This window comes from Pungitius pungitius, chromosome 1 (assembly GCF_949316345.1).
Source record: "Pungitius pungitius chromosome 1, fPunPun2.1, whole genome shotgun sequence".
Taxonomy (NCBI): domain Eukaryota; kingdom Metazoa; phylum Chordata; class Actinopteri; order Perciformes; family Gasterosteidae; genus Pungitius; species Pungitius pungitius.
The window spans coordinates 32,388,222-32,415,145 of record NC_084900.1 but is presented as its reverse complement, the minus strand read 5'-3'; the positions used below and the strand labels follow the sequence as shown (position 1 = coordinate 32,415,145).

The window sequence follows — 26,924 nt, the reverse complement described above, 5'->3', positions numbered from 1 at the left end:
AGGAGCAACAGGTGGTGGGTTGATCTCTGGCTACGCTCACGTGACAATACATAACAAGTAGTGTGTGTGTGTGTGTGTGTGTGTGTGTGTGCGCTTGTTTGGGAGAAGAGTTGCACATACTTTTACTGCAGACACATTTATTGCACAGCACAGAACGCTGAAACTCTTAGACGGATGCACAATAAAACGAACATTACCATTGTTACTGTAGTGAGATAACTTGGAGTAGTTTCAAATGAATCTCTGCCCTAAAAGGTGCTGTCACAAAATCTGCCCTGTGCGATATGTTTCCACTGCAGTCTGCTACCAAGGGCTCACGAGCCAAAAATGTGTACCATCCAAGAATGTTGTGAAGAAACTCCATGTTAGTCATATGACTAATCTTCTTGCAGCTGTGTCCGTGAACCGGCAGCAAGAAGAGGATCACGGTGCCGTAGACAACAAAGTTCTTCTATTCAAATATTCTGCAATTTCAATTTCACTGTTTTTCCTCCCTGTGCGGACAGATTTTAGTACAGATTTTAGTACATTAGTACACGTGTTCCTGCTAGTACACTTTGCAAACCTGGAGCCCCTTGTGCCATTTCATTTCTCTAACCCTGGGGCAGAACTACTTCATGCAGGTCCTGTGGCAGGTAAAGGGCAATTTTGTAGTCTATTATGTATTACACACCAAATACGATTTTATATATATATATATGTGTGTGTGTGTGTGTGTGTGTGTGTGTGTGTGTGTATATATACACACACATATATATATATATATATATATATAGACGGACAGACAGACAGACAGACAGACAGACAGACATACATACGTGTGTGTGTGTGTATGTGTGCGCGCGCGCGTCTATAAATAGAAACGTCTGTCTTCCTGTTTTTACCTCATTATTTTTTTTCCTGTTCATCAGCAAGAGTAAAATATTAAAACATGAGCCACCTAATTGCAATTTGGTGGTGTGTAAAACTTACTCCTGTATAAAATATCAAGTTATATTTCGTTTCATTGAGTTAAATCGCGTGTGCGTGTAGGGAGGAGCACAATGCTGCGGTTCTACTGCATACGCGCGTCAACGGAATCCCGAAGTGCGTCATCGGACGTCTATTCTCTCGAACGCGCGCTGCGATTGGCCAGAGGATGGAAAGCTCCCCGCCCACCGCCCACCCTTGTATGGAAACCTCGCGACGTCATGGGTAAGATAACGCGAATGCTATAAAAGTGTGTGCGGGGATGTGAGCGCGCAGGGACTTGCTCCTCAGTTCGGAGACACAGAAGATGACTGACGGCTGTTTGTGGATTACAGACAACTCAAAACTCCTATAGACGGACCCAACAGGTAGGAAGTATGTATGATTTGTCTTTATAAGATATATACAGTATATATACATACGCTGTACGTCAATGCGGAAACTCTTAGTAACACATGGGAATTACAATGTATTCAAAGAGAGGGTATAGCCGCGCCGTCACCATTTAATGCAGTACAAAGTGAAGCATTTAGAGCTCCTGCATGTCTCAGTTACACCCATTTATCAGGAGAAACTGGGTATTGAAGAGGATAACTGGTTTTGAGGTGAGAACTGTTTGCAAATTGTATTAGCTTATGCCAATATTTAGCATATGCCTTCTAGCTAAACAGTTCCTTTATTTTAAAACATGGATATTGAAATATAAACTATTAGTTAAAACCGTTGTTCAGGACCAAAACTCTGAGGCAAATTCATCGAAATGTGAAAAACTATTGGTATCAAACCTGAATCAGAGTCAAATGGACTCAACTTTATGGTCATTTCAGACTGTACTGAGACATTGAACTGCAGTACAGCAGCACAAAGCAGTAGTGCACAGTGATGTTTCAGAATACACAGTAAGGTATGGAATAACTGTGGTATAAACAATGTGTTAAGATATACGGTATGTCGGCACAGAAAGGGAGAGGTAAATAGGGCCCAGCTGCTCATTTCTGCCCCATGTGAGCCTCTACCAGAAAACTCGCCCTGGTTGGAAATATTTTTTATCTCTAACGATTTTGTCTACATCTTTTTCAGTCTTGCAGCCATGACTTGCATACACTCCCAGCATGGATCTCAGCTCTACGAGAACAGCCTTGGCGTCCCGGAGCTTCAGAGCAAAGACTTTATCGCCAAGCTGACTGTGAACATGAGCAGCCACGGGGACCGCCTCTCTGCGCCATCCCTGCCGAGCATCAGCTCCCTCGTTGACACTCACGGTGGCGACTTCGATGCCTATTCCTGTCAGTTCACTGCGGCCCCTGCCAACGTCACCCCGTCGTCTGGCCAGGAGACCCCCCTGAAGCTGGATGACCTCCAGGTTTACGGCTGCTACCCCGGAGCCTTCGCGCTGAGTTACCTGGACGAGGCCGTGTCCCCCGGTGGGTCCGATTATTTTGGCAGCCCTGCGTCGACTTCGTCTCCTCCAACCCCGCGGTTCCAAGGCCAGCATGTGTCCAACTGGGATTCAGCCTTTGGGCCGTATTCGCCCAGTCCCGGGTACTGGGCGGCAGAGGACACCTCGCTGCCACAGGAGCCCGCTTTCTTCCCTTTTAGTCCCGTGGAGGACATGTGTAATTTGGGTCAACCACACTTACAAGAGCAGGACGCTTTCACATCAACGCACCCTCAGCATTTGGCACTGACCTTCCCCGCCATGGGGATGGAAGAAGCACGCCGTCTCGATGGCACCGACCAACTTGACGGGACCGTATCACCCAAATTGCAAAGTTCCAGTGGGAATGAGGGCTGCTGTGCTGTGTGTGGGGACAACGCCTCCTGTCAGCACTACGGGGTTCGCACCTGTGAGGGATGCAAAGGATTTTTCAAGGTACTAGGATCTGAGGCGCATGCAATTACTCTACTCCTCTGCAAAGATTGCGTGTGTTGTGTCGGTCTTGAAAGGAAGGTTGAGAGTAATTCTTTGTTTTTTTTGCTTCCCAGCGTACGGTACAAAAAAATTCAAAGTATGTTTGCCTCGCCAACAAAGACTGTCTTGTAGACAAGAGGAGGCGGAATCGATGCCAGTTCTGCCGTTTTCAAAAGTGCCTAGCTGTGGGCATGGTGAAGGAAGGTGAGTTCAGTACAAACCCGGGTGAATTGCCTACAATTAGGATGCTGAAGATGAAGTGATAACAAGAGCTGATGTCACCAATTTCTGCAGTTGTGAGAACGGACAGCCTCAAAGGACGACGGGGTCGCCTGCCTTCAAAGCCTAAAGTGGTCCAGGATGTGACAGCGTCTGTGTCTCCAGTGAGCATGATTGCTTCCCTTGTGAGGGCCCACATTGACTCAAACCCGGGCATTGAGAAACTGGATTACTCCCAGGTAAAAAAAAATAGTTATCTTTTTCGTGCTTTGGCAATATTTCATTACACACCGAGGCATCAGTTTGAACTCCTCTCGTGTCTGCGATTTCAGTTCGGCGAGACCGAAGTCAGTCCCAACCAGAAAGTTGACGCATGCGACATCAAACAGTTCTACGACTTGCTCACATCCTCCATGGAGACCATCAAGAAGTGGGCGAAGAGCATTCCCGGTTACTCTGAGTTCTGCTTAGAAGACCAGGAACTGCTCCTGGAATCTGCATTCGTTGAACTCTTCATCTTGCGTCTTGCTTATCGGTGAGTGCATCCCACTACGAAAGTGCCATCGAGTTTCCCGATTTGTCTTTGTTAAAATCAATAACGTGCGTTGGTTCTCTTTTCAAAGGTCAAATCCCGAAATGAACACGCTGATCTTCTGTAATGGGGTCGTTCTTCACAAGACGCAGTGCGTCCAAGGCTTTGGTGACTGGATCGACTCCATCTTGGAGTTTTCTCAAAGTCTCCGTCGCATGAAGCTGGACGTCTCCTCCTGCTCATGTCTCGCAGCCCTGGTCATAATCACTGGTGAGAGCTTCAGTCATCTTGCAACATTATTTGACACATCTGCCTTTATAAGTATAGATATCAGAAACCAGCTCCTTTCTCTGATTTAAAGTTTTTTGAGGGTTATCTTTAGTCGAAAAAGAACAGTTTGCACAAGGTGTCATCAATGAGGACAATACAACACACTCTTGCCCGTTGCAGATTGCTGCGACAGGTGTACACGGCAGAATGTAACACGACCTCATGTACCCTATAGAGCAAAGAAGTAATATACCACAGCACACTAAACATAACCACAATGCAGGTTTAGATGTACAGCCAAGGAATGATTCCTATGCAGCAGCATTAACACTTCTGGAAACACCAGTCTCTATATGTATCTGACTTATTATTAGTTAATGTTCCATGTTAAGATTTTCTAAAATCAACCTGGACCTATGGTCCTTTTTTATGGCTTATTAAAATCAAATGAGCTAATGTAAAAATGTTAAAAATTAAATAATTTCACACTGGTAATTTCAGCGTTTCAAAGTACTTATACGACAAGTTTCAGAATCAAACCTGCATCTTGTTTTGTTCTGCAGACAGACATGGTCTCAAGGAGCCAAAACGAGTGGAAGACTTGCAGAACCAGCTCATCGATTGCCTTAAAGATCACATCTCGGGCTGCGGCTCTGACTTGTTGCGGCCAAATTATTTGTCTAGACTTCTCGGGAAGCTGCCTGAGCTCAGGACTCTTTGCACTGAAGGCTACCAGCGCATATTTTACCTTAAATTAGAGGATCTTGTTCCACCACCACAGATTGTGGACAAAATCTTTGAGGATACACTTCCATTTTGAGTTTGGGATTGGAGACCTGTGATATCTATAATCTAGAGTTCATATAAGAGCCGAAGAGAACAGTGTGGGGATCCTGGAGAAGAAGAATCCTAAAGGATTAAACCTCTCTAGAAGAGAAGTGCCTTTTCTGTGTTATAAAGTAAATGAGTTATAAAAGTTGCAGAAGCAATACATACTTGGGGAAATTCTCTTTGTAGTTTGTTTTTCTGGGAAATTGTCTACTCTGCAGACGGGCCAGCTCATGGACCAAACAAGCAATTTACAGACAACAATATGCCCTAAAAATGAAGATGATTGCACTTCCCAAGCTCTTACAAATTCAATACAAATTATAACTGCACTATAATTGTATGCATGTAATGAGCAATCAGTTGGCTTTTTTCCTTTTCATTTTAACAATATTTTGCCTTAATAATTGCACATCAAATATCCAACAACGCTTTAATATGATATCTAAGATGAACTAGTTATTATATTTCAGTTTAGGTTCAATACTTCACGTGTCCCACAGAGCTCTAGTTTGCTTCATATCTAATGCCACCATATGGTTTTGTAATAATACAGTAGGTTAAACCTACAGAAACATTCAATGGTATAATTCATGTATCATGAATTGTCATTGTGCAGCTAATATACTGTATAAAACTGTGTCTTTCACACTGGATTTCTATGTAGATTATTTTGAATCTGTTTTAAATTTACTGGTGTTGTTGCCAGATTAACTGCATTCTGCAGTTTGGGGCAAATGGGTTTATTTTTACACTCTAAGAAATTATATATTACTGCAACTATGAAACATGAAATAAAATGTAAGCCTGCCTTTTCCAACTGCTTTTGTCATCCTTAAGATCCGTTGCACTTGTAAACAATATAAAGATAGAATGAACTATATCTCCCTTAAAATCAAATAAGTAAGTCTCCTGTTTATCTTCCGTTGTGTATATTCATCGTGTGCTTTGTGAGGCGGAGTGAAGTATAGCTCCTTTTGTTGGCAGTAGACCAGTTGTTGAAGAAATGTAGCCCTGTTCACCTCCGTCCAAGTTATGTGCTGGTCTCTATTTAGAATCTGGGAGAATTCCCAGTGCGGTCTCAAGTGACTCAGACTACTTCATCATTGTGTAGTTCAAACCTCCTAAGTGTGTGGGTGTGTACCTGTGTGCGCGTGTGTGTGTGTGTGTGTGTGTATGTGTGTGTGCACGTGTTGAACCGTGCATCTACATCGCGTAATGCTTGAATTAAAAGTTGACCCATGGTTATTTAAAGACTATGGTATAAGTTAACAAGGTGCACCCTTGAATGCTTGAATGCTATGTGGGCCACTACGGTGGTCCAAAACAGGCAAAATGCCAACACCTGCCTTGAGGTCCTGACCCAGTGTCGGTCAGCTCAGTGCCCAGCAGTGACGGTGAGGCTGAAATAGCTTACGTTGTGACTCTGGTTGAGGGAGCCGCACTTAGTTTACACAACACCGTCACTAGGCAAGGTTTCCCTACAGCGTGACACAACCCAAAATGTGGGGAAGCATCCCTTTTGGAGATCACAAAGCCAACACAAGACAGGAGGCTCTTCTCGCCTCAGGTGTAAAGCTGCGTGGAGACAAGAGACAAAGGGAAGAGAATTGTTTGGCGAGGGAATTTTTAATTTTGCACTGGATGAAAATAATAGCACCAAAGAGATTGTGGAGCAAACCAACCCGAGGAATGGAATTCATATTTTTTTTGGTGTCGGATTACGTGGTCACGTTTAGGAACAAGGATTTTTCAGTTGCACAGATTGTGGTCGATCCAGTAGACATTCCGCCAGAAAGGTGTCTCGTGCTCCAATACGTGCGTCGTTGTTGTCTTGATGAAACACAAAAGCTAACAATTGAGGTTCCTCTTAATGCTTTCCTTTGGTAGTTTCAAGGGGGATACAGGAAATTCAAATTATTTTCAGTTCCGCTCTTCACCGGCTCTTCCTACCACAGCAGCATTAAACTACTTGTAACTAAGTGGAAGGTGGTTGTTTTAAGAGCATTGCCGCCATCAACAGAATGTCTTCTTATTCCACTTCTTATGAAAAGGTAATAGTGTTTCCCTTCAGCATCCAGTCATGAGAGGATATGAGAGGATGTGGACAAATGTTTTGACATTCTAGATTTATTCAAAACATACGCACAAACGGAAGGATGGCAAAGTTATATTTTTATCTTATTTCTGCACTATGTTGTCTTTTGTTCATTGTCGTACTGTCATGCACCAACCGCCAAGTCAAATTCCTTGTATGTCTGACATATCATGGCAATAAATGTTTCCAGATCCTGATTCCTAATAACTTCAAGTTAGTGCACTCGTCAAACACGTAGACCACGGACTAATGCTGCTTGCGCCATTAGCCTGGGCTGTTGTCTTGGATTGGAAGACGACTTATTTAATCTCGTGCAGGACTCCTAGGGCCACTCTCCTCCCGCTTAGGTTCTGGGCTTCTTCCTCCCGGGCAAGAAGGACGGAGCCCTACGGCCGTGCAGAGACTTTATCAAGGGGAAGCCACAACAGACTTATTCCCTCTGCCCTTTTTCTAATCCAGGGGGTTTGGATTTTTTAAAAGTTTGACATGCAGTATATCTACCTCGTGGTGAGGATCAGAGCGGGTGATGAGCGTTTTACAGATAGAGTTTAAGCCCCCGCCGGCCCCGTGCCTTCTAACATACTGTCAGACTATGCAGGGCCTTCTGCTGCAGCATCGGTGCCTCCGCAACCCTCCGCAACCCTCCACTCCGGTTTCCCCAACGCACACTAATGGCCAAGCTTGAAAGGGCAAACCAGGAGCTAGAGGTTAGTCGACAGTATCTCGTCTCTCATACCCCCTCAATATACTCTAGATTGTATGTATGCCCACCGCACTCAAGAATGTCGCCCTTCCAGTGTCTCCAAGGTTATCAGCCACCTCTGCTCCCGGCCCAGGAGCTGGAGTTTGAGTTCTCTTCTGTGCAAGCAGCTATTGGGCCGTGTTGTTGCAGTGTTGATAGAGCCTCAAACCCGAAAACTACAGCATCAGAGGCGGGTGGGTGGACCATGGTGGCAAAATGCTGATATTCTGCGGAAGCTGCGTCACTGTATAGTATTAGCTAGACTGTTAGGTGTTTAAATAATGGAAAAATACTGAAATGTGGGCCACATTTCAAAGGAAGACACACTACAGCTCAATGAGAAAACACAGTTTTTACAAAGTGCACTCTGATGCATTTGTTTGATCGTAAATTATAAAAGGCATCACTAAGAACACATTCTGGTGCATATTTACCTGAATAGGAGTACATATCAATCTTCAGCTGCAGTCACATTAGTAGATCAATATGCTTTAGTGTCATCCAGTTGGGTTCCTGTAGATATTTTGTTTTTGGTCAGATATCATATCAAAAACTGAGAACAGACTTAGCGTTTGTTTGCGTGTCTCCAGTGGGTTGTGAGTTTTGGATTGAGAAATGTCATAGGTTCTGACTGATAAAAATCACATTTTGTGGCTAAATGACTGATAGCTGCTGAGAAATTTCACTCAATATCATAAATGTGCACCGTGTGCTGGTGCTAGGGAGAAATCATCCTCGTGGAGTATAAAGGTCTGTAGAAAACTTAATGCATATCAAACCAAATCAGTTTAGAAATTTGATGATTAGTGATGTCCTAAGCCCCCCCCCCCCTCCCACCTTCCCCAATTATGCCGTAATTGGACAATATTTATTTGAATCAAGACATATGAGAGTTGAAGAAGTTCCTTTGAAGGCTGTGTTCAGTTTTTCTTTGCTGTTCTAGATTTACTGGGCGTCTTGTACTGGATACTAAGTTTGGAACAGGCTGTACTGAGCCTATTTAGTTTCATTGAATGCTGGTTGACACGTGTTATATGGGTATTTGGCATCAAACTTCTAGTTTCAATGATGATCTAATTTTAATCTATTACTGATCTTGTTACTGTGATGTTAGAAGAAAGGATTTGGTTAGCATCCTGGGAAGAATTGTTTTATTGTAAACACACATGTTCATCATTGATTAGACTAACGTTTAATTGTATGCTAATTTGAATAAAATAGGACACTGGAAACATTAACAAGTTAAATGCTGGGATTAGGTCAATGTTTATGCCGGCTACAGTGTTTCCATTTGATGCTACTTCACTATATTTCAAAGGCAAATATTAAACTACAAATGTTCCAATCAGTAATGTAATGATATAACACTGATACGGGGCATTCTAAGATAATGAGTACTTTTACTATGGCATTAGATTGGTTTCAGTAATACTTTGTAACCTGCTTTTATTGTGGTTGTTTATCGCCTTCAATCTCATTGGACACCTTTAACATTGTATTTGTATTTTTTTTTTTTACTCCTGATGACTTGTTTCTTTACCTTATCGTTTTAGAGATCATTTGATGTGAACCACAAAAGCATCTTCCAGAATAAATTCTCCGGTGAATAAAGGTTTTGAGATTGTATTGCATTTATGTAAAATCATTAATATCTCTACCCTGGCCTTGGAACTTCTTGGGATCCCCCTAGCTAGAGCTGATAGCTAGAGCTGCTGCAGCTGTTGCCCCCGCAACTCGACCCCGGGCAAAGTTGTAAATGAAGAGAACATTGATTAATCCTGAGTGAGGTTTGGGTTCTCCAGAGCATCAATTAACATTACTAGCCCTTTCAGCGACTAGTTCAAGTGCTGAGAACTAACCGGCTGGAGTCGCCGCAGGTGCAGATCTTGGTGATATTTGCAAATATTCAAACGAGATGATGTGCTGCACGCGCTCTCCTCAGACGAGTCATACTCATCCTTACAGATAGTGACAGCAGCACAGAAGCCCGTCTGAACACTTCTAATAGCCACAACTAAAAAAAAAAAAATAGTCAAGTAAAAATGCCACTTAGATGTGATTAGAGGCCTCTGGCTGGCCGGCCTCGATTAGCCAGACACTTCATGTCATCTGCCCACTGGTGGAATGTAGCCATGGAAAAATAAGGTATTTCAACTTCCAACGTCTTTCATTGCCACTAATCAACTCCTGTGCCACATCATCACATAGTGAAATATTAAACATGTTTCCCCCTCCTTCTCTTCATTGATCTGAAAACGTTACATTACAAATGAGGATTTTGTTTTCACGAATAACTAAATGTGTAAAGTACTGTTAAAATCTTTAAAATAGTCATTTGCCAATAGCTTTCATAAGTCATGTATTTTCCAAGCAACAAACAAATCATATTTCCTTCAGATCTCCGCAATAATTCAACAAAGCATTGTGAAGGTGTTACTTTGGACCAAATCAAAGAAGCATAAAATTAGTTAACAGCTCAAAGTGGAGAAAAAAAAGGCAAGTATAATGTGTCTAACAATAGGGTAAAAAGTATTTATGCTATTTGCTCAATATTTGGACAGTGCAATATTCATTTTTGGATTTTGAATAGGGATGTGTCAAATATTTTACTTCATGCATTAAGTGTCTTTATTAAAAGTTTGATAACCAGAGAAGTTACTTGAATCATGACTAAAGATTTAAAGGGAAGTGGTAAGATATCAGTGTCAGGCTTGGCTTAACGAGTATTGCCATCCAGTGGACAAAGGACAGCGTTGCTATTTGTACAAGGCGGATGAAATATTAGTCTACACCCACCCCCTCCCCCCATTTGGTAAGTTAAGTTTTGTTGTCTGAGGCTCAATAGAATTTATCTTCATAAATAATTAAAGATTTCCATACCTTGCACAGGCGATTGATTTTAAGCAAAAAGTTTCTAACAAAACATTAAATAAGTCCCTTTAATATAAAAATCACAAGATATTCAAACAGTGCCATTTGTTAATGGAAGAAAAAAAAAAAGAAAAGCATGCACACCAGTCATACTCTGAATGTAGGATACTTCCCACACCAGGGTACAAACAAAAAATAAAATGTACATATGCAAAGTAAAAAAGGAACAGCATGAAGCATTTAGGGAGCTCTACTCTAGTTGGTTGCGATCTGTAACCTCACCACTAGGTGGCCAAGTCCTCCACACTGCACCTTTTGAAGCATGTGGGAAAAATCTAAGAACAAACATTTTAAGAAATATCTATGAATAACGCTACAAAGCGCCAAACATTAAGCTTTGCAGCTGGATGCAAAGTACATTATGGCTTAGAAACCAGACCATGGGAGGGTATTAGGAGTTCTAAAACTTGAACCAAGGTTGTTGGTGGGCCTCGCCTCCAGTCTGCGTGGAAACAGGACAAAACTGTTAAGTACAACAAAAATATGCATGCGGAATAAATGCCGGCAGGAGACAACCACCTACTTTTGATCCATGACCGTCTTTACACCCCACACAAATGGTGGAGCAGCATCATCAGCTTCTGCAAGACAAAACGGTTACTTTAACTGACAAAATCAGTGTGTCAAAGTCTGGTTCAGAGTAGGGAAGAGGAAGAAAATTGCCTTCAATACCATGTATAGAACATTGATAGATACTGTAGAAGCATACACGTATGCTACATGTATGCTTTCTTGCAAAGTTAAAGGAGAGACATACCACTCACGTCTGTGCTTAATATGAAGCATACAAAAAAAATCTCAGGGTAAAAACAAATTATGGTTAGTAATACCTTTGTCCCAATCCTCAGACATGTCCGGGTTTATCCAAGTACTGACTGGGACCTGCCAGTTAGAATGCCCATTGGTGCTTCCCCCTGTAAACAAAACAGAATTCAACTCTGGACCACTGTAAACACATGGTGACTCTGCAGGGTAAAGGACAGACAGTAAAGTGGTTGTAATACCGTCTTCCGTGTCCAGAGATATCCGGTCCACACAGGTTTCAGTGTGGTGCATCAGCTCATGCTTGGGGACGAGATGGCGTGCATTAAAAGGGCAAGTTTTTAGCTCACTGGCCAATTTCGGATGATTCTATGAATCAGAGGAGAGGAACAGAAATGGAAATTTAAAGTTCAATCATATGATAAACCGATCATTAAAGTATCATCCAGACTTGATGGGAGTTTGCGGTAAACAAGCACTCTACTCACCTTTCTGCACTTTATAAGATGGTAAGGGAAGCGGCAAGTACGGATTTGGTGGTTCTTGTCAAAAGGGCACTGTAGAAGTTTTTCTGGGTCACAGTCTTCTCTTTCAACTTTAAAGCCAGAGAACAAATTGACACATTTCATATTTTAAAAGAAAAGACGCCAATTTAAGATTAAAATATGTAAAAGACGTTTCAACTACCGGTTTCCTCTACCAGTGCTTTCCCGGCAGCTGCAGGGTTGCATGGAGAGCTACTGGTTCCAAATCTGATGGTGGTCGACATCGCTGGCGGGAAACTATGTGGCTTGTGTGAGGGTGACCTGTTCGCCGCCTGGGGAAAAGAAAAGCCAATCGGGAATTCGTTTCGACTTGGAAGCAAGAAAAAGTATAGACGCGGTCGGCTTTGATTAAACTTCCAAATTACTTCAGCACAAAAAGTATTTATTGTTAATGGTTTGTACAATATCAAGTTAAGTTAACCAATCCACCGCATCACAGGTCCGCCTTTTCCAATCAGGCACCAGGAATGCAGCTTGTTAGCTTTAGTTGACGTTAGCTAGGTAGCATATTATCATAGGGGGCATATTTTAAGGTTGTTACTTTGCAACGAAGGCAGATTTTCAGGAAACATTTGCTGCTGTAAATTAGCCTCGTAATCATCAAACATTGCCGTTAAACAGCGCATGAAAACAATTTTTCTAGCATAAAACGTGGCGTGACGCCACATTAACATTAAATTAACAAATAACACAGAAACGAATTTAACTTTACGACAAGTTTGCAACAGCTAGTGTAAATATAGTATAGAAACATGCGAGTTCCACAAATTTATAGAGACCTTGCTTCGTAGTTCGCTTTTCTTCAGGTGGCTGCCAGTAATTAACGTTACACGTGTTGGCGGATTTTGTTGCTCCGCCCCAAATGTATTTGAGCTAACTTTGTAAAGGGACGTCATTTCCGGTTTAAGCAAAAAGCTCTTTACTTAAAGTCTGTAAAACGCATTTAACCGGAATTAAAATCAATCCAAATGTTTGTACTAATACCTCAAGACCTGAAATAAACGTACAAGTACCATTTCTGTTCAGTAGTGGAAGTATTCGATTGCTTATTTATTCAGGTTACAAAAAAGGAGAAGCAAAGCAAAAATACTAATAACGTTAAATAAAAAAGCAGCCCTATCAGTTGTATATTGTCTAATTTGTGTGATTAATGTATTAATTTGTAAGTGCTACTTTATTGTTGTAGTTATTTGCAGTGTTAACTCTTTAAAAATCGGAATTGTCTGTGAGGCTAAAAGAGGAGTTACTTATACATATATTAAATTAAAGGCTCTTGAGTAGTCATGCACACAAAAAACATTACGGTAAAAATGCCTTTTTTATACTCCCGGCCTTGCCGTGTTTGCGCGTCATTACGGTAACGTAGGCGGAAGTTCGCTGTGGGAACCATGGCGCTGTTCGGCACCAGGTTGTGTAGCCATTTGGCTTTGACCCGACTGTGTGGTCTCAGGACAAACACGATAACAAAAAGCCTTTACTCTCCTGACTTGTCCTGTCAGTCCAGGTATGTTCAAAACGCTTTGCTCTCTGTCCACGACGTCTCGCTTTGTTTTCCTCGCATCTGACTTGAACCTTTGCTAACTTAAGCTAGCTGCATATCCGGACATGCTCAACCGCCTGTGTTTCATAAAAAGTATTAACAACTCGGATGTGTGATGAAACATATGTTGTACACTTCATCTTGAAATCATATTACTTTGCTGTTTGGGTTTTTATACACCCAAACCACTAGAGGTGTAACATTAGTCAAAAATGTCATGACTTATTGTAATTCAAGTTTGCCGATTATGATTCATCTTTCTTCAACCCAGCAAGTGGATAAGTAATGGACCCTCATTTATTTATACTAGAGGGCGTACATGTTTTTCTCTTCACATAACCCAATGTAAGTGTATTAAAAGAGCTAAACAGATTTGGGGCTAAAAAAAATTGGGGGGGGGGGGGTTTACCTATGTCAATTATTAGGTAGCTTTCCTTTTTGTGATACTTTTTTAAACCTATTCCTAATGAGTGATCTGACAATTAATATATTTCTCTATATGCTTTTATACCAACACTCAAATGTTTTAATAGTATGATTTAATTTATGTTCAATTCAACAGGTTGCCCCTGTGCAGACACTATTCATCATCCCAAGTGAGACGAGGTATAGGTCGATATGTAGTCTCCAAGTTCCAGAGTGTAAACGCCAAATATGAAGATTTCCTCAAGAGGCGATTTCCCCGCTTTTACCATCTCTATCACACATTTAAGGAAGGTATGATCAATCATTTACTCACCACTGGCATCTTGAATATTGTATATCTAATGTTACCTTCTCTACATGTCTTTTAGCCATGACACTGATATTTTGTCTAACAAATTAAAGCTTAAGGTCGAAAGGAATGATTGGTATGTTGTTTTTTCTGATGAATTTTGGTTAAGGAAAAGGATCTGTCTGTTGCACACTCTTAAACATCTTTGTCACTCATAGCTGTTCCGTGTATTGCTCTCCATGATTGTAGTGATTGAAGTCTACTTTTTTATATGTATGATTAAACTTAGTTTTATGTACAGTACTGCACTGAATTCTCTACCTGAGACCCAGCTTTAGAATGTGTCATGTTAATGAGTTTATTTTATTTTATGTTATGTAATGTTTTCTTTATAATTTAATCATTCCAGGAGTCAAGCTAATGTTGCAAGATGGCAAAGAGGTGCAGAGGATAAAAATAAAGATGTTTTCTAATGGAATGCAGTATAAGGATTTGCCTTACAGGGACATGGAGAAGCTCAGGCAGGTGAGTCTCCTCCACCACTGTTGATCAAATCTAAAAATGATCCGATTTTAAACTGCTATTGAGTAAAAACATTGTGATACGGTGATTGTGATCTAGTAGATTAGTGGTAATTTTTGTAGACTTTTCAGTATGATGTTGCAAATGAATGAAACCAACAAATTAATCACATCAGATGTCGAAAATTCAGCAGCAGATTTCACAGTAAAACAACAATTTTCTGCATGTTTAAGCTGCACTATTCAGCAATATTTAAATTTTCCACTCTAATGTTTGCCTTGCAGCAGGTTTACTCATTTAACATTTGTTTCACAGTTTCGCAGGGACATAATGAAGGCTGTTCCGCTGATGGTGATATCAATCCCTCCCTTTGCCAACTACCTGGTTTTTGTCTTGATGTGAGTTACTTTGAAATGTCCATATTTACACATAATTTGCCACTCCTCTGATTCATATTCAGCAAAGCAATTTGAAATTATTGACAGGAATGTTTGTTTTGTTCTTCAAGTTGAAATGTCCATCTTGTTGATTGTATATATATTTTACCATCCTTCCATGTGTCCCTCCTGCCAGGTACTTTTTCCCACGCCAGCTCCTGATCCCTCATTTCTGGACTCCAAAGCAACAGGTAGAGTTCCGTGGGTTGTACCATTCCCACAGGGTCCAGCACCACTGGCCAGTGCTCAAAGGGCTGGAGAAAACGAGCCAACGGGTCAAAGACGGCCAGCTCCAGAGTCACCTGAAGAACCTGTGCGCTAAAGTGAGTGAACAATTCGGAGCGCTTTGGTCCTATACTCAAGAATACTCAATGTAGTTGTGCAGAAAAGATCACGACTTCTCATTTCACACAATAAAAGCACCACGAGATTGCTTGTTTTGATAGGCCCACCCCAAAAGTGAAAAAATGTTCTATTGAATTTTGGATTGGAGTAGAAGTCTCTATGGCAAAATGTTTGGCACGATAATCTTCACCAAGGTTATGATTTTGGAAGCTTGAATACAATCCCAACCATGTCACCACCACGATGCTGATGGCAGTCTGGTGTTTGGCGTGTTGACGTTTATAATGTCTCATTTAGAGAAAAAAAAATACACCACTGGGGTTTCATTTTAAGCTGTTTGCTTTCATACCACTGGCTATAAAGTACTCTTCTGTTGAGGACGTGACTGATCATAACTGCTACCAAATGAACAAGGTCTTCTAAGGCAGAGCAGTATCTGAAACGTTGTGTATGGGAAAAGGAGGGTCTGTTGTTGAAAACATACCGGTATAAATAACCAAAATTGTTCAACTCACGTATGTACTGTCTTGTCCTTAAACTATGCATGCACCAATTTTGAGTAAATAGAAGCATTAAATAAAACTGAATTAGAAGTACAGAAGTAGCTGCATCTACTAAAGAGTATCAAAAATAAATGTGAAGGTTCTGCCCAAATATGAACCCATTTTATTGTTGTAGGGCCACACAGATATTCTGAAAGAGGTTTTTATCCCTCTGACTTTCTCCAATCTTTTGAAAATTCTCCTTGCTTTTCTATTTTTTGATTAACCACTTTCTGCGATTTCAGGTGCAAAGTGGAGCAAATCCTAAAGTGTCTGAAATCCTTGCAGTCCGCAGCCTGTTTTCCGGACCGCCCCTAGGTATACGCAGGATGAGTGTGGATCAGATGGTCAGTTAAACTCCTTCCCTCTTCACTAACGTCTCACACAGCATCTGCACAAGCATCACTCACGTGGCGTGTACGCAACGCACTACATCACGTCATCACTACATTGTCTCTCCTGTCTGTCCGCACGGCCGATCAGAGACACGTCAGCCCGCTCCTCTTCCTGACCCCTCGCCTCCCGGGTTTCCTGATGGGCCGGCGGCTGAACAGCCACGCGCTGGAGCTTCTGCAGCTGGACCGGGCCCTCAGCAGGCTCGGCCCACACCAATTGAGTGAATCCGAACTCAGACAGGTCAGTCGCTCCGCACGACTTGAAACATTGCATATTCGCAGGACATGATTTACACGATGAACTCAAGCTGTTTTATAAATACTTTTTCAGGCTTGCTATGTAAGGGGACTCCATTCTAATGGTCTTGGCATTAGTCAATGCCAGGAGTGGTTATCCCAATGGCTTCAGGTGTCCACCTCACTGAAAGGTATTTTCATTTGGATGTGCAGTTTTTTTGTAGTTTTCTAGTCACTTTACAGCTTTGTCACTGTCAGCTTTACAGTTGGCATTCTTTTAAATTTACATTTTTTGGTTCAACCCAGCCTATATTGTTGCATTGCAAGTATTTATTTGCTGCTATAATAGTGTTTCCAAATAGAAATCCCATATCTGACTTGGGGCTCCTATCTAATTGTCACAACAGGACAGTTAAGAAAGGATCAAAATAGATGCAGAAAAACTAGAGATAATCTTTTTTTTTTCATTGCTTGATTCTTTTTTTTTGTAAATACCTGACTCCTAAATGAGTCACAATGCAGATGTAGTCTTTAGACCCATGAAAGGCTGAATCAAATGGCTTTTTTTCAACCGTATAAAATCATAGAGTAAACAGCACTGTAACCACACTTTGATATGTAGTTTACCTGTAATGCATAGATATATTAGGATTGATATGCCCATCTAACTCTTACTTTTCCCAACTGTCATACTACTTAAACCTTTCCTAAACATGTGTCTATTCTAATATGTAGCACTGTTTGTTGTGCTCCTTCTATTGTTTGTATTTTTTTGCAGACTCCGAGGCGTCACTGCTTTTGCACTGCATCGTGTTTCTCTCTGCAAACTACCCGACCGCAGCCAGCCGACACTGACAGGAAGGCGGCAGCAATCTGCTCTTGTGATTAGCTTCTGCTATGTGCACGGGCAGCACAACTTCCTACGAGTTGTCAACATCGCTCTTTTTCCCACGGAATAAACATTTGTTTTCTTGTTTCTGACAATATTAGAAGGTTTATGAAGAAAAACATTTTTACGCCCAAAACTTGATCGTACCGATAGGCTTAAAACTGTTCCGTATGCCAAATACATTCCCAATTAACAGGATTTATATGGGAAAAATAGAATGAGGCTTCTTTGCCTTTAACAGGGGAGGGGTATGGAATTTGCACAATGAGGCTGGTGCATTTTGATTGAAACAAGCTGTTGAGTGGGTTGAGTTCTCATTTAATTCAGACCCTCAAGGGGGACTGAAATTGATTTTGAGTCGTTGAAACTATATTAAGTGACATTGTTGAGGTGATAAATTATTACCTATTTATCTCAATTTATCCCACACACAACTAAAGCTCAGGTTTGTCATTTGTTTACTGCTAAGCACATCATTACACACCTAAAGAGACAAAGAGGATATTGTTTAGTAAGTTTATCAGCGCTTTGTGTGCCATAAATATTTAACATTTTTAAATTGTTCAGTCATTCCTCATTAAAACACAGAAAAAAAAGAATGCTTTTAAGTGAGCGCGTTGGAATGTCTTTCACACATCAAACACGTGCTGTAGCGTCTTATACATTTACCTCACTTTGTGCTTCGCTGTTACTTTACTTTCAATAATTCTGGTTCTAGGATTTTTCTTGCAGTTTATTGGGAAATAATTTTGTCAAACAGGACTGGTCGACCTGAAGTCAGATTACCCAAAAGCACCTTCTAAAAGACAAATACGTTATAGAGATCTAGAAAAGCCCCAATTAATGTTTGCAATTGCAAAGACATTCACGCTTGGTTGTGTTGTATTTCAATTTACTTTTTATTGTGCGGCACATCCTTCAACAAGCTATCGGAAAATAATCGTCATGGCACTTAATTGTTTGCGCAGTTTTCTTGATTTGGAAGATTAAGATGACACTAACTTATTCTGGTCAGACCCTTTACAGAATTCTTGAGGGTATTTCTAAATGGAACTGCATGTCGTTCGCGCTGGTGTTTGGTGTGTTAAAGTGTAAAATAAGAAATGTCATGCACTTCCTGTGCCTTTCGCAAGGTCTGGCACAATACATCTGAAATATGACTAGCAGAATTTATTTTTTCTGTTAAACCGTAAAAAAAGAGATTCTTCCTACGAGAGGAACAGCATGTATCATTTAAAAAAAGTATTCCATTGTAATTTACTCTGCCGGATCTATTATATACACACACACACATATTATTTGCTCAACAGGTTGTGAATCTTGTGTTGCTGTGCCTATATTGTATGCATTGTAATGGAACCGTGTCTAAAATAAATACCCTTTTTAAAAGGTGAATTTATTTTTTGTTTTAAATTACATCCGAACGGTAAATAATCCAGAATATTAGCAAGACATAAAAACTGATTGAAAGTCTAAAACCTCTAATGCAGTGAAGAGTTATCCTGTCTGTAATTTCCCAAATACAAACAGTATTTAAGCAGAACTATTGTTAACCTAAGTAAATATACTCCAAAATCAATGCATAAGAACCAGCTTTATATCGGAGGGAAGAACATACAAAAAGATCCCAATAAGTGCAACACAAACGGACAACTCCTCGGGTGTGCAGGTGAATCACATGACTTCGTAGCCGCTGCGGATGCCTTTCATCAACAAGCAGGAGAACACGATGCCCAATATCTGGAATTCAAAAGGAGCACACACACACACACACACACACACACACAGAGCTGCTCATTTATCTGCTGGCAATAAATCGATTCTGAAGCACTTTTAGAAGCAAAATAAATCACTTTCAAATGAAATATTAGGAAGTAAAGTTTAGTATTAAAAAAAGATTAGTGCACTACATTCTTTATTTTATATACAGATATTTCATCTTATTGATGTAGTGTACCTGCAGTCCAGCAATAACGAGAGCTGCCACTATCACCCACAGGATGTTTTTCTTCAGGGAGGCCTCCAAAGCCTCGCGACAACCCTACAATTACAAGAAACAACGGTTAGATTTCAATTGGAAATTTTCCTGGTCGAGTTGTCATTTGAGAGACCTGTAACTTCATCGTGAGATTTGATGAAATTGCACTTTGTTGTTTCTTATTCTGAGTTTGTATCTCTATGGTTGAAATGCACTTATTGTAAGTCGCTTTGGATAAAAGCGTCAGCCAAAGGACATGTAATGTGAGACATTTTGTGGTTGTATCTGTTGACTTTGGCTTTACATCCTCTTATAATCTGAACATGCACCAATGCGTTCATTCCTAACATAATACCATATATTGCAAAATGAATCAAACTATATTTTATTTGACTTTTCTGACCATATTAGACCCAGTATTTAGAAAAGGTTTTAAAATAGTAACCCCTCACTTTTCAAACAACAATGGCCTTACCTTTTGATACAGGTTAGTAAATATGGAAATAAAGATTTGATATTATGGAATATGGAAATCTTTGGCCTTTTACTTGTTACCTGTTCTTAAACCAATATAATCCATAATGTTTTCCAAAAAGTCAACCAACAGATTAGTTTTACCACAGAGATGTACAATGCACCTGTCTGAGAACCATTAGTATCACTTTGGTCCAATATTTACTTGACGTCCAGCTCTGATTTCGTCTCTTAAGTATTGTCTATTTAGGTTGGTGGATGTTGGACCTTGTCCAGGAACAAGCTTTGTGAGCTGTTTGGTAGTGAGGGGTGTGGTCAACGGTGGTACCAACAGAGGTTTGACAAGGTTTGGAATAATGGGTTAAGAGAGCATTCTAAATGAAGTAATACTGCAATGTTGGTTTGCCACATGCACAGCCGCTCTCTTCTCGCCTCAAAAACCAACCAATAAATCAGCAGATGTATTAATGCGCGCAGGTACATCTGCATGTCTGCCATTAATTAAAAATAATTAAGATTTGGAGCTACAGAAATATTGCAAGTTTTACATAGTTTGTCAGAGCTCTGACTTATCGGTACAATTTCCTGCTGCGTATAGAAGTTTTAAAAAAAAGTATTTAAAAATAATTTCAATCTTAGATCATGTTAATGTATATTAACATTTTAAACTCAATTATCAAAAGTGATATCAAAGCAGCTCGGCTACAAACAGTCATTTGTTTCTTTTATCTATAATAATTTCTGAGGCATGACATGACTTTATTTGAGTGGATGGTAAACAATGTATGTCTTCAAACACTACATTTCCTACACTGCTGCTTCACATTAAGGTCTTTTGGCTGTGTGGTCTGATTACAACACATTAACGAGGTTGGGGGGGGGGGGGGGGGGTAGAGGTACCTGCTGGTGCACTTTGGCCTCGTCCGTCATTGTACCCTTTCCACAGCCGGAAGAGGGAGTCAAACAGCATGAGTCGGGCACCGAGTTTCCATCACCAAAGTTGTTTTTCCAGTCAGAGGAACTGTTCACGCCGCAGCATTTCCACTGCAATTCAACATTAAACGATGACACGCCAGCAATATAAAGAAAGAGGATTTAACCTGCGTCAACAGTGCTATGTGTAACAACGTCATGTCATACAGCGCAGACCAACAGGATGCAGAGGTGTTGTGTGAGGGTGTTGCCTTCAAACAGTGAGTAGCAGAAGTTCCGCTGAACTCACCTCCTTCTGCAGATGATCCAAACCCTTTTTGAATTCCTCGGTGCCGTTCTTGTAACCGGAAATCATGTCGTTGAGACTATCCTGGACGATGGCCGAGAGCTACGTGGGAGGCACAACGAGGAGGTTAAACCGCAGCTTCTGCAGGGTCTTACGTACCAGTCACAGAAAAAAAAAAAACGATCAAATTCTCCACTCACTTTATCTCTGTAGACGTATCCAACGATTACTGCCGCAATCTCAACAACAATGATCGCGAAGAGAAAAATGGCAAACTGGGGAAAACAGAAGAATTCAAGTGAGTTACATCAACGTTAATATTATTCTAAGCTACTCAACACATTATACATTCATCTGTACCGAAACGCAAAGTCAACTGAGCCTTTTTGTCTACGGTTTAACAGACACGAGACTACGTGAGTTACCGCGGTGACCATGCAGTGGTTCTCGTTCCAGGCACCACAGCAGCCGAAGAAGGCGATGAAGAAAATCACCACGCCGATTGCGATGATAACAATGGGAGCTGCTGAGGCCGACACGTCATGGATGATCAGGGAATTGTGAAAACGCACTTGAACCAGGATTCCCACGACAATCAATGCTAAGCCACACAGCTGCAGGAAAAAGAGGATGGTTAGTTGGAGTTGGAATTTTTGGGATCTTTTTTTCCATGTAATACAAAGTTTTATCGGTTTTCAGCCGACAGATGATCTGGTAACACAATAAAAGTAAGGACAGGTCGTAATTATTTTTATTGAATTGCTCAATTAAAACAAAATACTTTAAATTTACTCTCATACGGAAACTGACTCTGATTTACATAGTTTCAATTCATATACTATGAAATGCAATGAAAAATGTAATTAATGTATTCAAAAAGCAGTTCCCCATTGATCACCATTGTAAAAAAAGAGTCAGTGAAAAATTGTTGACTACTACACCCAGAAAACGTGGTTAAATATTAGTCTTTGCCTTTTTTTGTAAGCTGTAAGGATTTAATATATTTGTACAACTTTTCTTAAGCCCAGAATGTTTTTTTGAATGACTTCACTACTGTGTACAGGCTCACAGGCTGGAGTTATGGAAATAACAATAATGATCAAATTGACAAAGCCATTATGCTAATGTTCTGCCGTTATAGAGGTATATATTTTTGTTAACATTTGCTAATAAGCACTGGTTGAATGTCAAATGTGATAGAAATCCGGCCGTTATTTCAGTCCCAAACAAATTGGTAGCCTCAAAGTGTGACATTGCCATCCATAGAGCCATACTGCCTAAAATACCTGCTGGAAATGCTCAAGGTGGGAAAGAAAACCATCAACTTTAGAAGGATGCTTATGGTTCAAAGTAAAATATTTATTTTCAATAAGGGATATTTAAATGTTAACATTAGGAATTCAGTTGTGGCTGAATGTAACAATTAGAGATCTACTTGCTTATGAAGATTCAAACTTTTCTTAGATATGAAGACATCGGCCAGAGTGATTAAGCAATATTGGTAAAAACCGTTTGAGGAAGTTGCGACGGACCTCAGTTTCCATACGCGGACATGAAATGATCAGATAATACATTTTAATTGTGTCAACACAAGCTTCTGCTTCGGGTGGGGCGACGAGAGCATATTATTTTGAGCTTTCATAAGAATGCGCGGGTGAACTGTTTGACTGGGATCAGCTGGGATCAACTGGCTTGAGATCAAGCGTCACTCGGTCCACTCAGGTCAGAGACAGCGATGTGGTGCAATCCAACGACAGGAAATGCAGTCATCCTGAAGAGCTCAAACCGTCAGACAAGTTGAATCAATCACACTAAAAAGATGTAGAATAGCATGAATGAAATATAATCGTATGTCCCGTCTCGTAAGTCCTTCCATTTATGTGACAATTGAATTATTTTTACATAAAGCTTCCATTTTTCATTACTAAAACTGTATTTTTATCAATTCTTGACAGTAGTTTTTTCTTAACATCTTTAAAGAAGAAACACAGTTGACTCTCTTTGAACAAACCCTAGGTTTCACTAAACTAAACTGTCCGCAAACTAGTGATACTATTTATTACCTCTATCAAAGAAAAAGGTTTTTTTAGTTAGGTTTTTCTGTACGAAGAAACTACTGGCCCAATTGTATTGTAACTTGTGAAAGGATGTAGAATGGATGAATGAAGAATCTGGGAGGAACCATGAAAAATCTCGGGGTATATTCACATTATTGTTCATTATTGTTCTTTACACTGCGAGGGCCCTTTTTGTATCATTTAAAAGGAATACTAAACAAGGACATATATTTAGGCTATAAGCCTTTATGTGATATGTTTGTCTGCCAAGTTGGTAGTGTGTTTTTCATGTTAAGCCATCACTGTAGCAGAGGACCTCTCCTTGTTGGCAACACCAATGTAAATATTTGAGCCATGGTCAAATAAGTGGCTTCTGTTTGACATAGGAAAACAGGCAAGCGTGAGACGACCAGCAGGGATCCAGGATAGATATTAAAATGTGAATTTGTTGATAAAAATGATGCGGTGTGATCTGTTTATATACTAGCCTACTAGTATATTTTTCTATATACTAGAAAAATGAGTAAACACCTGGTTACAACTACATTATAGTGTGTTACTACTAAATCATCAGATACTGCTTATAAATTATCATTATTTTGATCAGTCTATAATATATGTGTGTGTGTGTGTGTGTTGTCATCTTCAAATGTCTTGTTTTTTTCAAGCAAAAGTCTAAAGATACTCACAAAAACACGAGCCACAAGTGTCACTATCAGTAATAAAAATCATTTTAGTTGGAAGTCGTAATAGTGTGCTTTGAGTAAAGCACTCAGACTGTTTGTTATTGAGTACATTATCGGAGCGTGGCTCAGTGCTACACAGTTGACCATGTTAAGTTTTCAGTAGCACTGCTTAAGTGAAGGAGCGGAGTAAAAAGTGTTCATCTGGACAAGTCGCATGATGCCGTTTCGTTACCCCTTTCAGTCATAAGATTCGCATTCCATCATCCCCACTTCTCTGGCTGTAAAAGCTCAGTAAAAGCCACAACAAAGAAACACTCAGCTTGATGTGAGCCACTAAGTCTTCGGGTGTCTAAGGTCGCTCGTGAGCCGAATTTTCGGACGAGTGCTATGTGGAAGAAAGTCAACGAGACTAGAGTTCACAAGGGCTGGAAAAAAGGAGAAATTACAAATGTCTGTATTTCAGCCGAGAGCAAAAAGTTTCATCTTTATAACTACAACCCGTGACACCATAAAGTGGCCTTATTTCCTGTTTACTTCATTGTGGCTTCAGTTCTGGCTCGCCCGAGTTACATTATGTTTAGTCACCTTCTGCTTCCACTCTGCTCCCCTTTTGATAGTAAACATTTAAAGAGGTGGGTGGTTGGCGAATACTCACCCAGAAGATGAAGTTGAAAAAGAAAACCAGGAACTTGATACACTTCATTCCGCCCTCGACAGCCATGGTTGATAAAGGATCGGTTTCCTGGATCAAAACGTATAATATTTATATTCAAGCAAACTTTTTCACATTTTTCACAAACTTTGTCACATTTTCAAGGCAGAGTGTCATGAACATTGACGTTACATCAGCTGTAATGTGAGCAGTAGCAGAAGGAAAAATGAGTCATTGATTTCTGATTCAGTTAAGCTCTAAAAAAAACAACTAAAACGCCCGAAACCCTCAACAAACCCTCAACAAACTAGGATTTCTGGATTATATGAAGCCATAATGACCCACAACTCTCACAATTCTTTGACTGAATGTCATTAAATCCAAGGCGACGCAATGTCATTTATAAAAAAATCTAAATTCAGAGTCAACTTAACCAGTTACTTTGTGTAAACAGCCGTATTGAATAATATGCTCAGAACTTTATTTAACGTTAAGGTTAACACGGAATTGAAGGGATCAAGGACATATCTGAGGATTTGAGGAGGAAGCGGATCGCTGCCCGGAACCGTTAATCACCGTTAAATCACCAACAATATCTGCTTTGTCGAGGGCCAAACAACTAACTTACATCATCCAGAGACCCCTTCTCTTATTGAATTTGAAGAGTTTGATAACTAACGTTAAGTAAGTCTAAAGTAAACACGAAAGGCAGAAACGCCTCGTTCCCGGCGAATATAAAACCATCCATCTTTTTGCCGAACGCCGAATGTTTTTTTTGTTTCTTTTAGGAATACTATTAAAACATTTTCCGTTACACAACGGTAAGTATAGCGATTTTTTCATAATTTCAGCGGTTTTACGAGGCTTACCTTAAAAGAAGAAGTCTGGAAAACCCTGCGATGAAAGGCGAACACGAGAGTGTGGAACTATCAACTGGTGCGGTGGGTCGTCGTTGTCGACCTCGCTCCTCCCTCGACTCCTTCCCTTCACACCTCGTCTACTTCTGCATTTGTTGACCGAACCGCATCATGCCGCCTTCAGGGTCTCCTCGTTAAAGACACAACTTTCCAAAAAACATTAACTGAGTCTGCTCGCTGCTGCAAACGGGGTCATTCGCGGAGATGGAAGACATATACGTGTCGTTTATTTTAGTAAAACTATTACTATGTAATTAAAAAAGGCACAATACATTTGCATAAGCAGCGTTGCCTACATTTACAGAGATATTATCACTTCAGTAATTATTCTACTTAATGCTTCAAATCAACTATATTTATATAGTATAAATATAGTTGATTAGTATAAATATAGTTGATTAGTCTGTAAAGTAACACATCTCATAAATGTAGTGGAGTTAGTATCCTATTTTACTCTGAAATGTAGTAAACATGATATTAAAATAAAGTGTTTATTTTTGGCAATAACATCATCACCCAAAGACATTGTCTTTTCATTGATATTATTAATTGGGTTCAGAACCTCCTTTTTCCAAAAGCACATAGTAGAATAAATAAAATAAAAAAACAATTTCCCTATAATGTCCTCTTCTACAAATTGAGTAACACCGTCAAACTGATGAATAACCGTGGCCTTAAGCAATATGTTCAAATACGTCAAGTGACACCAAACAAATGCGGGAAGAATCTTCAATGTGACAATATCCTTATTCTTATCTGTTATGTTAATGCTCAACAGTTAACTTTTTGCTCAGTTCTTTTGCTACAAATCAGTCCTTGTAATTACTATGTATATTTAAAGATCACATTTTTATGCTTTGACTAAAACACTGTTCCATTATCAGCAAGTGATTGATCGATTATTATTCCCTTTCTCTTCTTTGTGTTATGTTTCATCACAGCAGTGCTGAAAGGATTAATGCAGTGACCCAAAAAAAGCACAATGGACCTATAATATCAGCTAAATGTAAATGTTTACTGTATTTTTCAAGTCAAGCTCAGGAAAAGAATGAATGAATGAATGAACATTTTCGTTTATGAGTTTATGAAACACATCAGACATGTATAGCAACAGCTTAAGCATGTGAACTGTGGACCACAATGATAAAGCAGCTAAGATGCAGTGTCATGTGATGCAGTAAAATGGTGTTCTCCACGTAGGCCTGCGGCTCAGGGCAGTGGTGCAGTACATAACAAGAATAAAAGTATTTAGGCCTGTTGATGACATATCCACTGATTGTCCACAAGAGGGAGCACACGGGGTTTAGTCTTTTTTTTCAGGGCGTTTGTACTTTGTACTGAAATTGTGGGGGGAACTTTCAAATGCAAAAATAAAAATAATGATGTTGCAGATCGAGCTTTTGGCGAACTGAATGCTTTCAATTTAATTTAAGTTTCAATTTTAATTTAATTTAAATGTAAATTATATATTAAGTATTTTTCACATCCAACAAGACAAAGACTAGTCTAAA

The 26,924-nt window shown here is 40.0% G+C and overlaps 4 protein-coding genes across 6 annotated transcripts; 2 read left to right on the top strand and 2 right to left on the bottom strand.

Annotated features, from left to right (window-relative positions):
• The first annotated feature begins 1,226 nt into the window (after nt 1-1,226).
• Nucleotides 1,227-5,484, top strand: nr4a1 (nuclear receptor subfamily 4, group A, member 1). 2 transcript variants are annotated; one of them, XM_037481219.2, is made up of 7 exons: nt 1,227-1,337; nt 2,050-2,842; nt 2,956-3,085; nt 3,176-3,339; nt 3,433-3,635; nt 3,724-3,902; nt 4,466-5,484. In XM_037481219.2, the coding sequence occupies exons 2-7, from the start codon at nt 2,060-2,062 to the stop codon at nt 4,720-4,722; spliced, it is 1,716 nt and encodes a 571-aa protein (XP_037337116.1). In that variant the 5' UTR covers nt 1,227-1,337; nt 2,050-2,059; the 3' UTR covers nt 4,723-5,484. The 2 variants fall into 2 exon arrangements, with proteins under 2 accessions (XP_037337116.1, XP_037337115.1); XM_037481218.2 differs by having other exon boundaries at nt 1,248-1,344.
• A 5,023-nt stretch (nt 5,485-10,507) lies between these two features.
• zgc:56699 (uncharacterized protein LOC405758 homolog) lies at nt 10,508-12,690 on the bottom strand. 2 transcript variants are annotated; one of them, XM_037479429.2, is made up of 7 exons: nt 12,588-12,690; nt 11,951-12,080; nt 11,752-11,858; nt 11,506-11,632; nt 11,332-11,415; nt 11,025-11,082; nt 10,508-10,943 (listed from the first exon to the last, which is right to left on the bottom strand). In XM_037479429.2, the coding sequence occupies exons 2-7, from the start codon at nt 12,030-12,032 to the stop codon at nt 10,868-10,870; spliced, it is 534 nt and encodes a 177-aa protein (XP_037335326.2). In that variant the 5' UTR covers nt 12,033-12,080; nt 12,588-12,690; the 3' UTR covers nt 10,508-10,867. The 2 variants fall into 2 exon arrangements, with proteins under 2 accessions (XP_037335326.2, XP_037335325.2); XM_037479428.2 differs by lacking the exon at nt 12,588-12,690 and adding an exon at nt 12,350-12,552.
• A 466-nt stretch (nt 12,691-13,156) lies between these two features.
• Nucleotides 13,157-18,690, top strand: letmd1 (LETM1 domain containing 1). The gene is made up of 9 exons (XM_037479260.2): nt 13,157-13,312; nt 13,911-14,065; nt 14,473-14,588; nt 14,901-14,983; nt 15,159-15,345; nt 16,155-16,256; nt 16,393-16,545; nt 16,636-16,732; nt 17,320-18,690. Exons 1-9 carry the CDS (start codon nt 13,197-13,199, stop codon nt 17,394-17,396), a joined length of 1,086 nt encoding a protein of 361 aa, XP_037335157.1. The 5' UTR covers nt 13,157-13,196; the 3' UTR covers nt 17,397-18,690.
• A 315-nt stretch (nt 18,691-19,005) lies between these two features.
• On the bottom strand, nt 19,006-25,520 carry cd63 (CD63 molecule). The gene is made up of 8 exons (XM_037479261.2): nt 25,366-25,520; nt 24,500-24,586; nt 21,527-21,715; nt 21,302-21,376; nt 21,105-21,203; nt 20,783-20,926; nt 19,388-19,471; nt 19,006-19,170 (listed from the first exon to the last, which is right to left on the bottom strand). Exons 2-8 carry the CDS (start codon nt 24,563-24,565, stop codon nt 19,105-19,107), a joined length of 723 nt encoding a protein of 240 aa, XP_037335158.2. The 5' UTR covers nt 24,566-24,586; nt 25,366-25,520; the 3' UTR covers nt 19,006-19,104.
• Nucleotides 25,521-26,924: the final 1,404 nt, after the last annotated feature.

What these genes read in the sequence shown, in the direction of transcription:
- nr4a1 (XM_037481219.2), top strand. Translation starts at nt 2,060, where the DNA reads ATGACTTGCATACACTCCCAGCATGGATCTCAGCTCTACGAGAACAGC. An exon ending in GATGCAAAGGATTTTTCAAG is followed by an intron (nt 2,843 to 2,955) that starts GTACTAGGATCT and finishes TTTGCTTCCCAG; the next exon opens with CGTACGGTACAAAAAAATTC. An exon ending in ATCTTGCGTCTTGCTTATCG is followed by an intron (nt 3,636 to 3,723) that starts GTGAGTGCATCC and finishes CTCTTTTCAAAG; the next exon opens with GTCAAATCCCGAAATGAACA.
- zgc:56699 (XM_037479428.2), bottom strand. Translation starts at nt 12,409, where the DNA reads ATGATTACGAGGCTAATTTACAGCAGCAAATGTTTCCTGAAAATCTGC. An exon ending in AAATCTGCCTTCGTTGCAAA is followed by an intron (nt 12,081 to 12,349) that starts GTAACAACCTTA and finishes TCTTTTCCCCAG; the next exon opens with GCGGCGAACAGGTCACCCTC. An exon ending in AGCACTGGTAGAGGAAACCG is followed by an intron (nt 11,859 to 11,950) that starts GTAGTTGAAACG and finishes CTGGCTTTAAAG; the next exon opens with TTGAAAGAGAAGACTGTGAC.
- letmd1 (XM_037479260.2), top strand. Translation starts at nt 13,197, where the DNA reads ATGGCGCTGTTCGGCACCAGGTTGTGTAGCCATTTGGCTTTGACCCGA. An exon ending in ACATGGAGAAGCTCAGGCAG is followed by an intron (nt 14,589 to 14,900) that starts GTGAGTCTCCTC and finishes TTTGTTTCACAG; the next exon opens with TTTCGCAGGGACATAATGAA. An exon ending in GTGAATCCGAACTCAGACAG is followed by an intron (nt 16,546 to 16,635) that starts GTCAGTCGCTCC and finishes ATACTTTTTCAG; the next exon opens with GCTTGCTATGTAAGGGGACT.
- cd63 (XM_037479261.2), bottom strand. Translation starts at nt 24,565, where the DNA reads ATGGCTGTCGAGGGCGGAATGAAGTGTATCAAGTTCCTGGTTTTCTTT. An exon ending in GATACGTCTACAGAGATAAA is followed by an intron (nt 21,204 to 21,301) that starts GTGAGTGGAGAA and finishes CCTCCCACGTAG; the next exon opens with CTCTCGGCCATCGTCCAGGA. An exon ending in TGGATCATCTGCAGAAGGAG is followed by an intron (nt 20,927 to 21,104) that starts GTGAGTTCAGCG and finishes GTTGAATTGCAG; the next exon opens with TGGAAATGCTGCGGCGTGAA.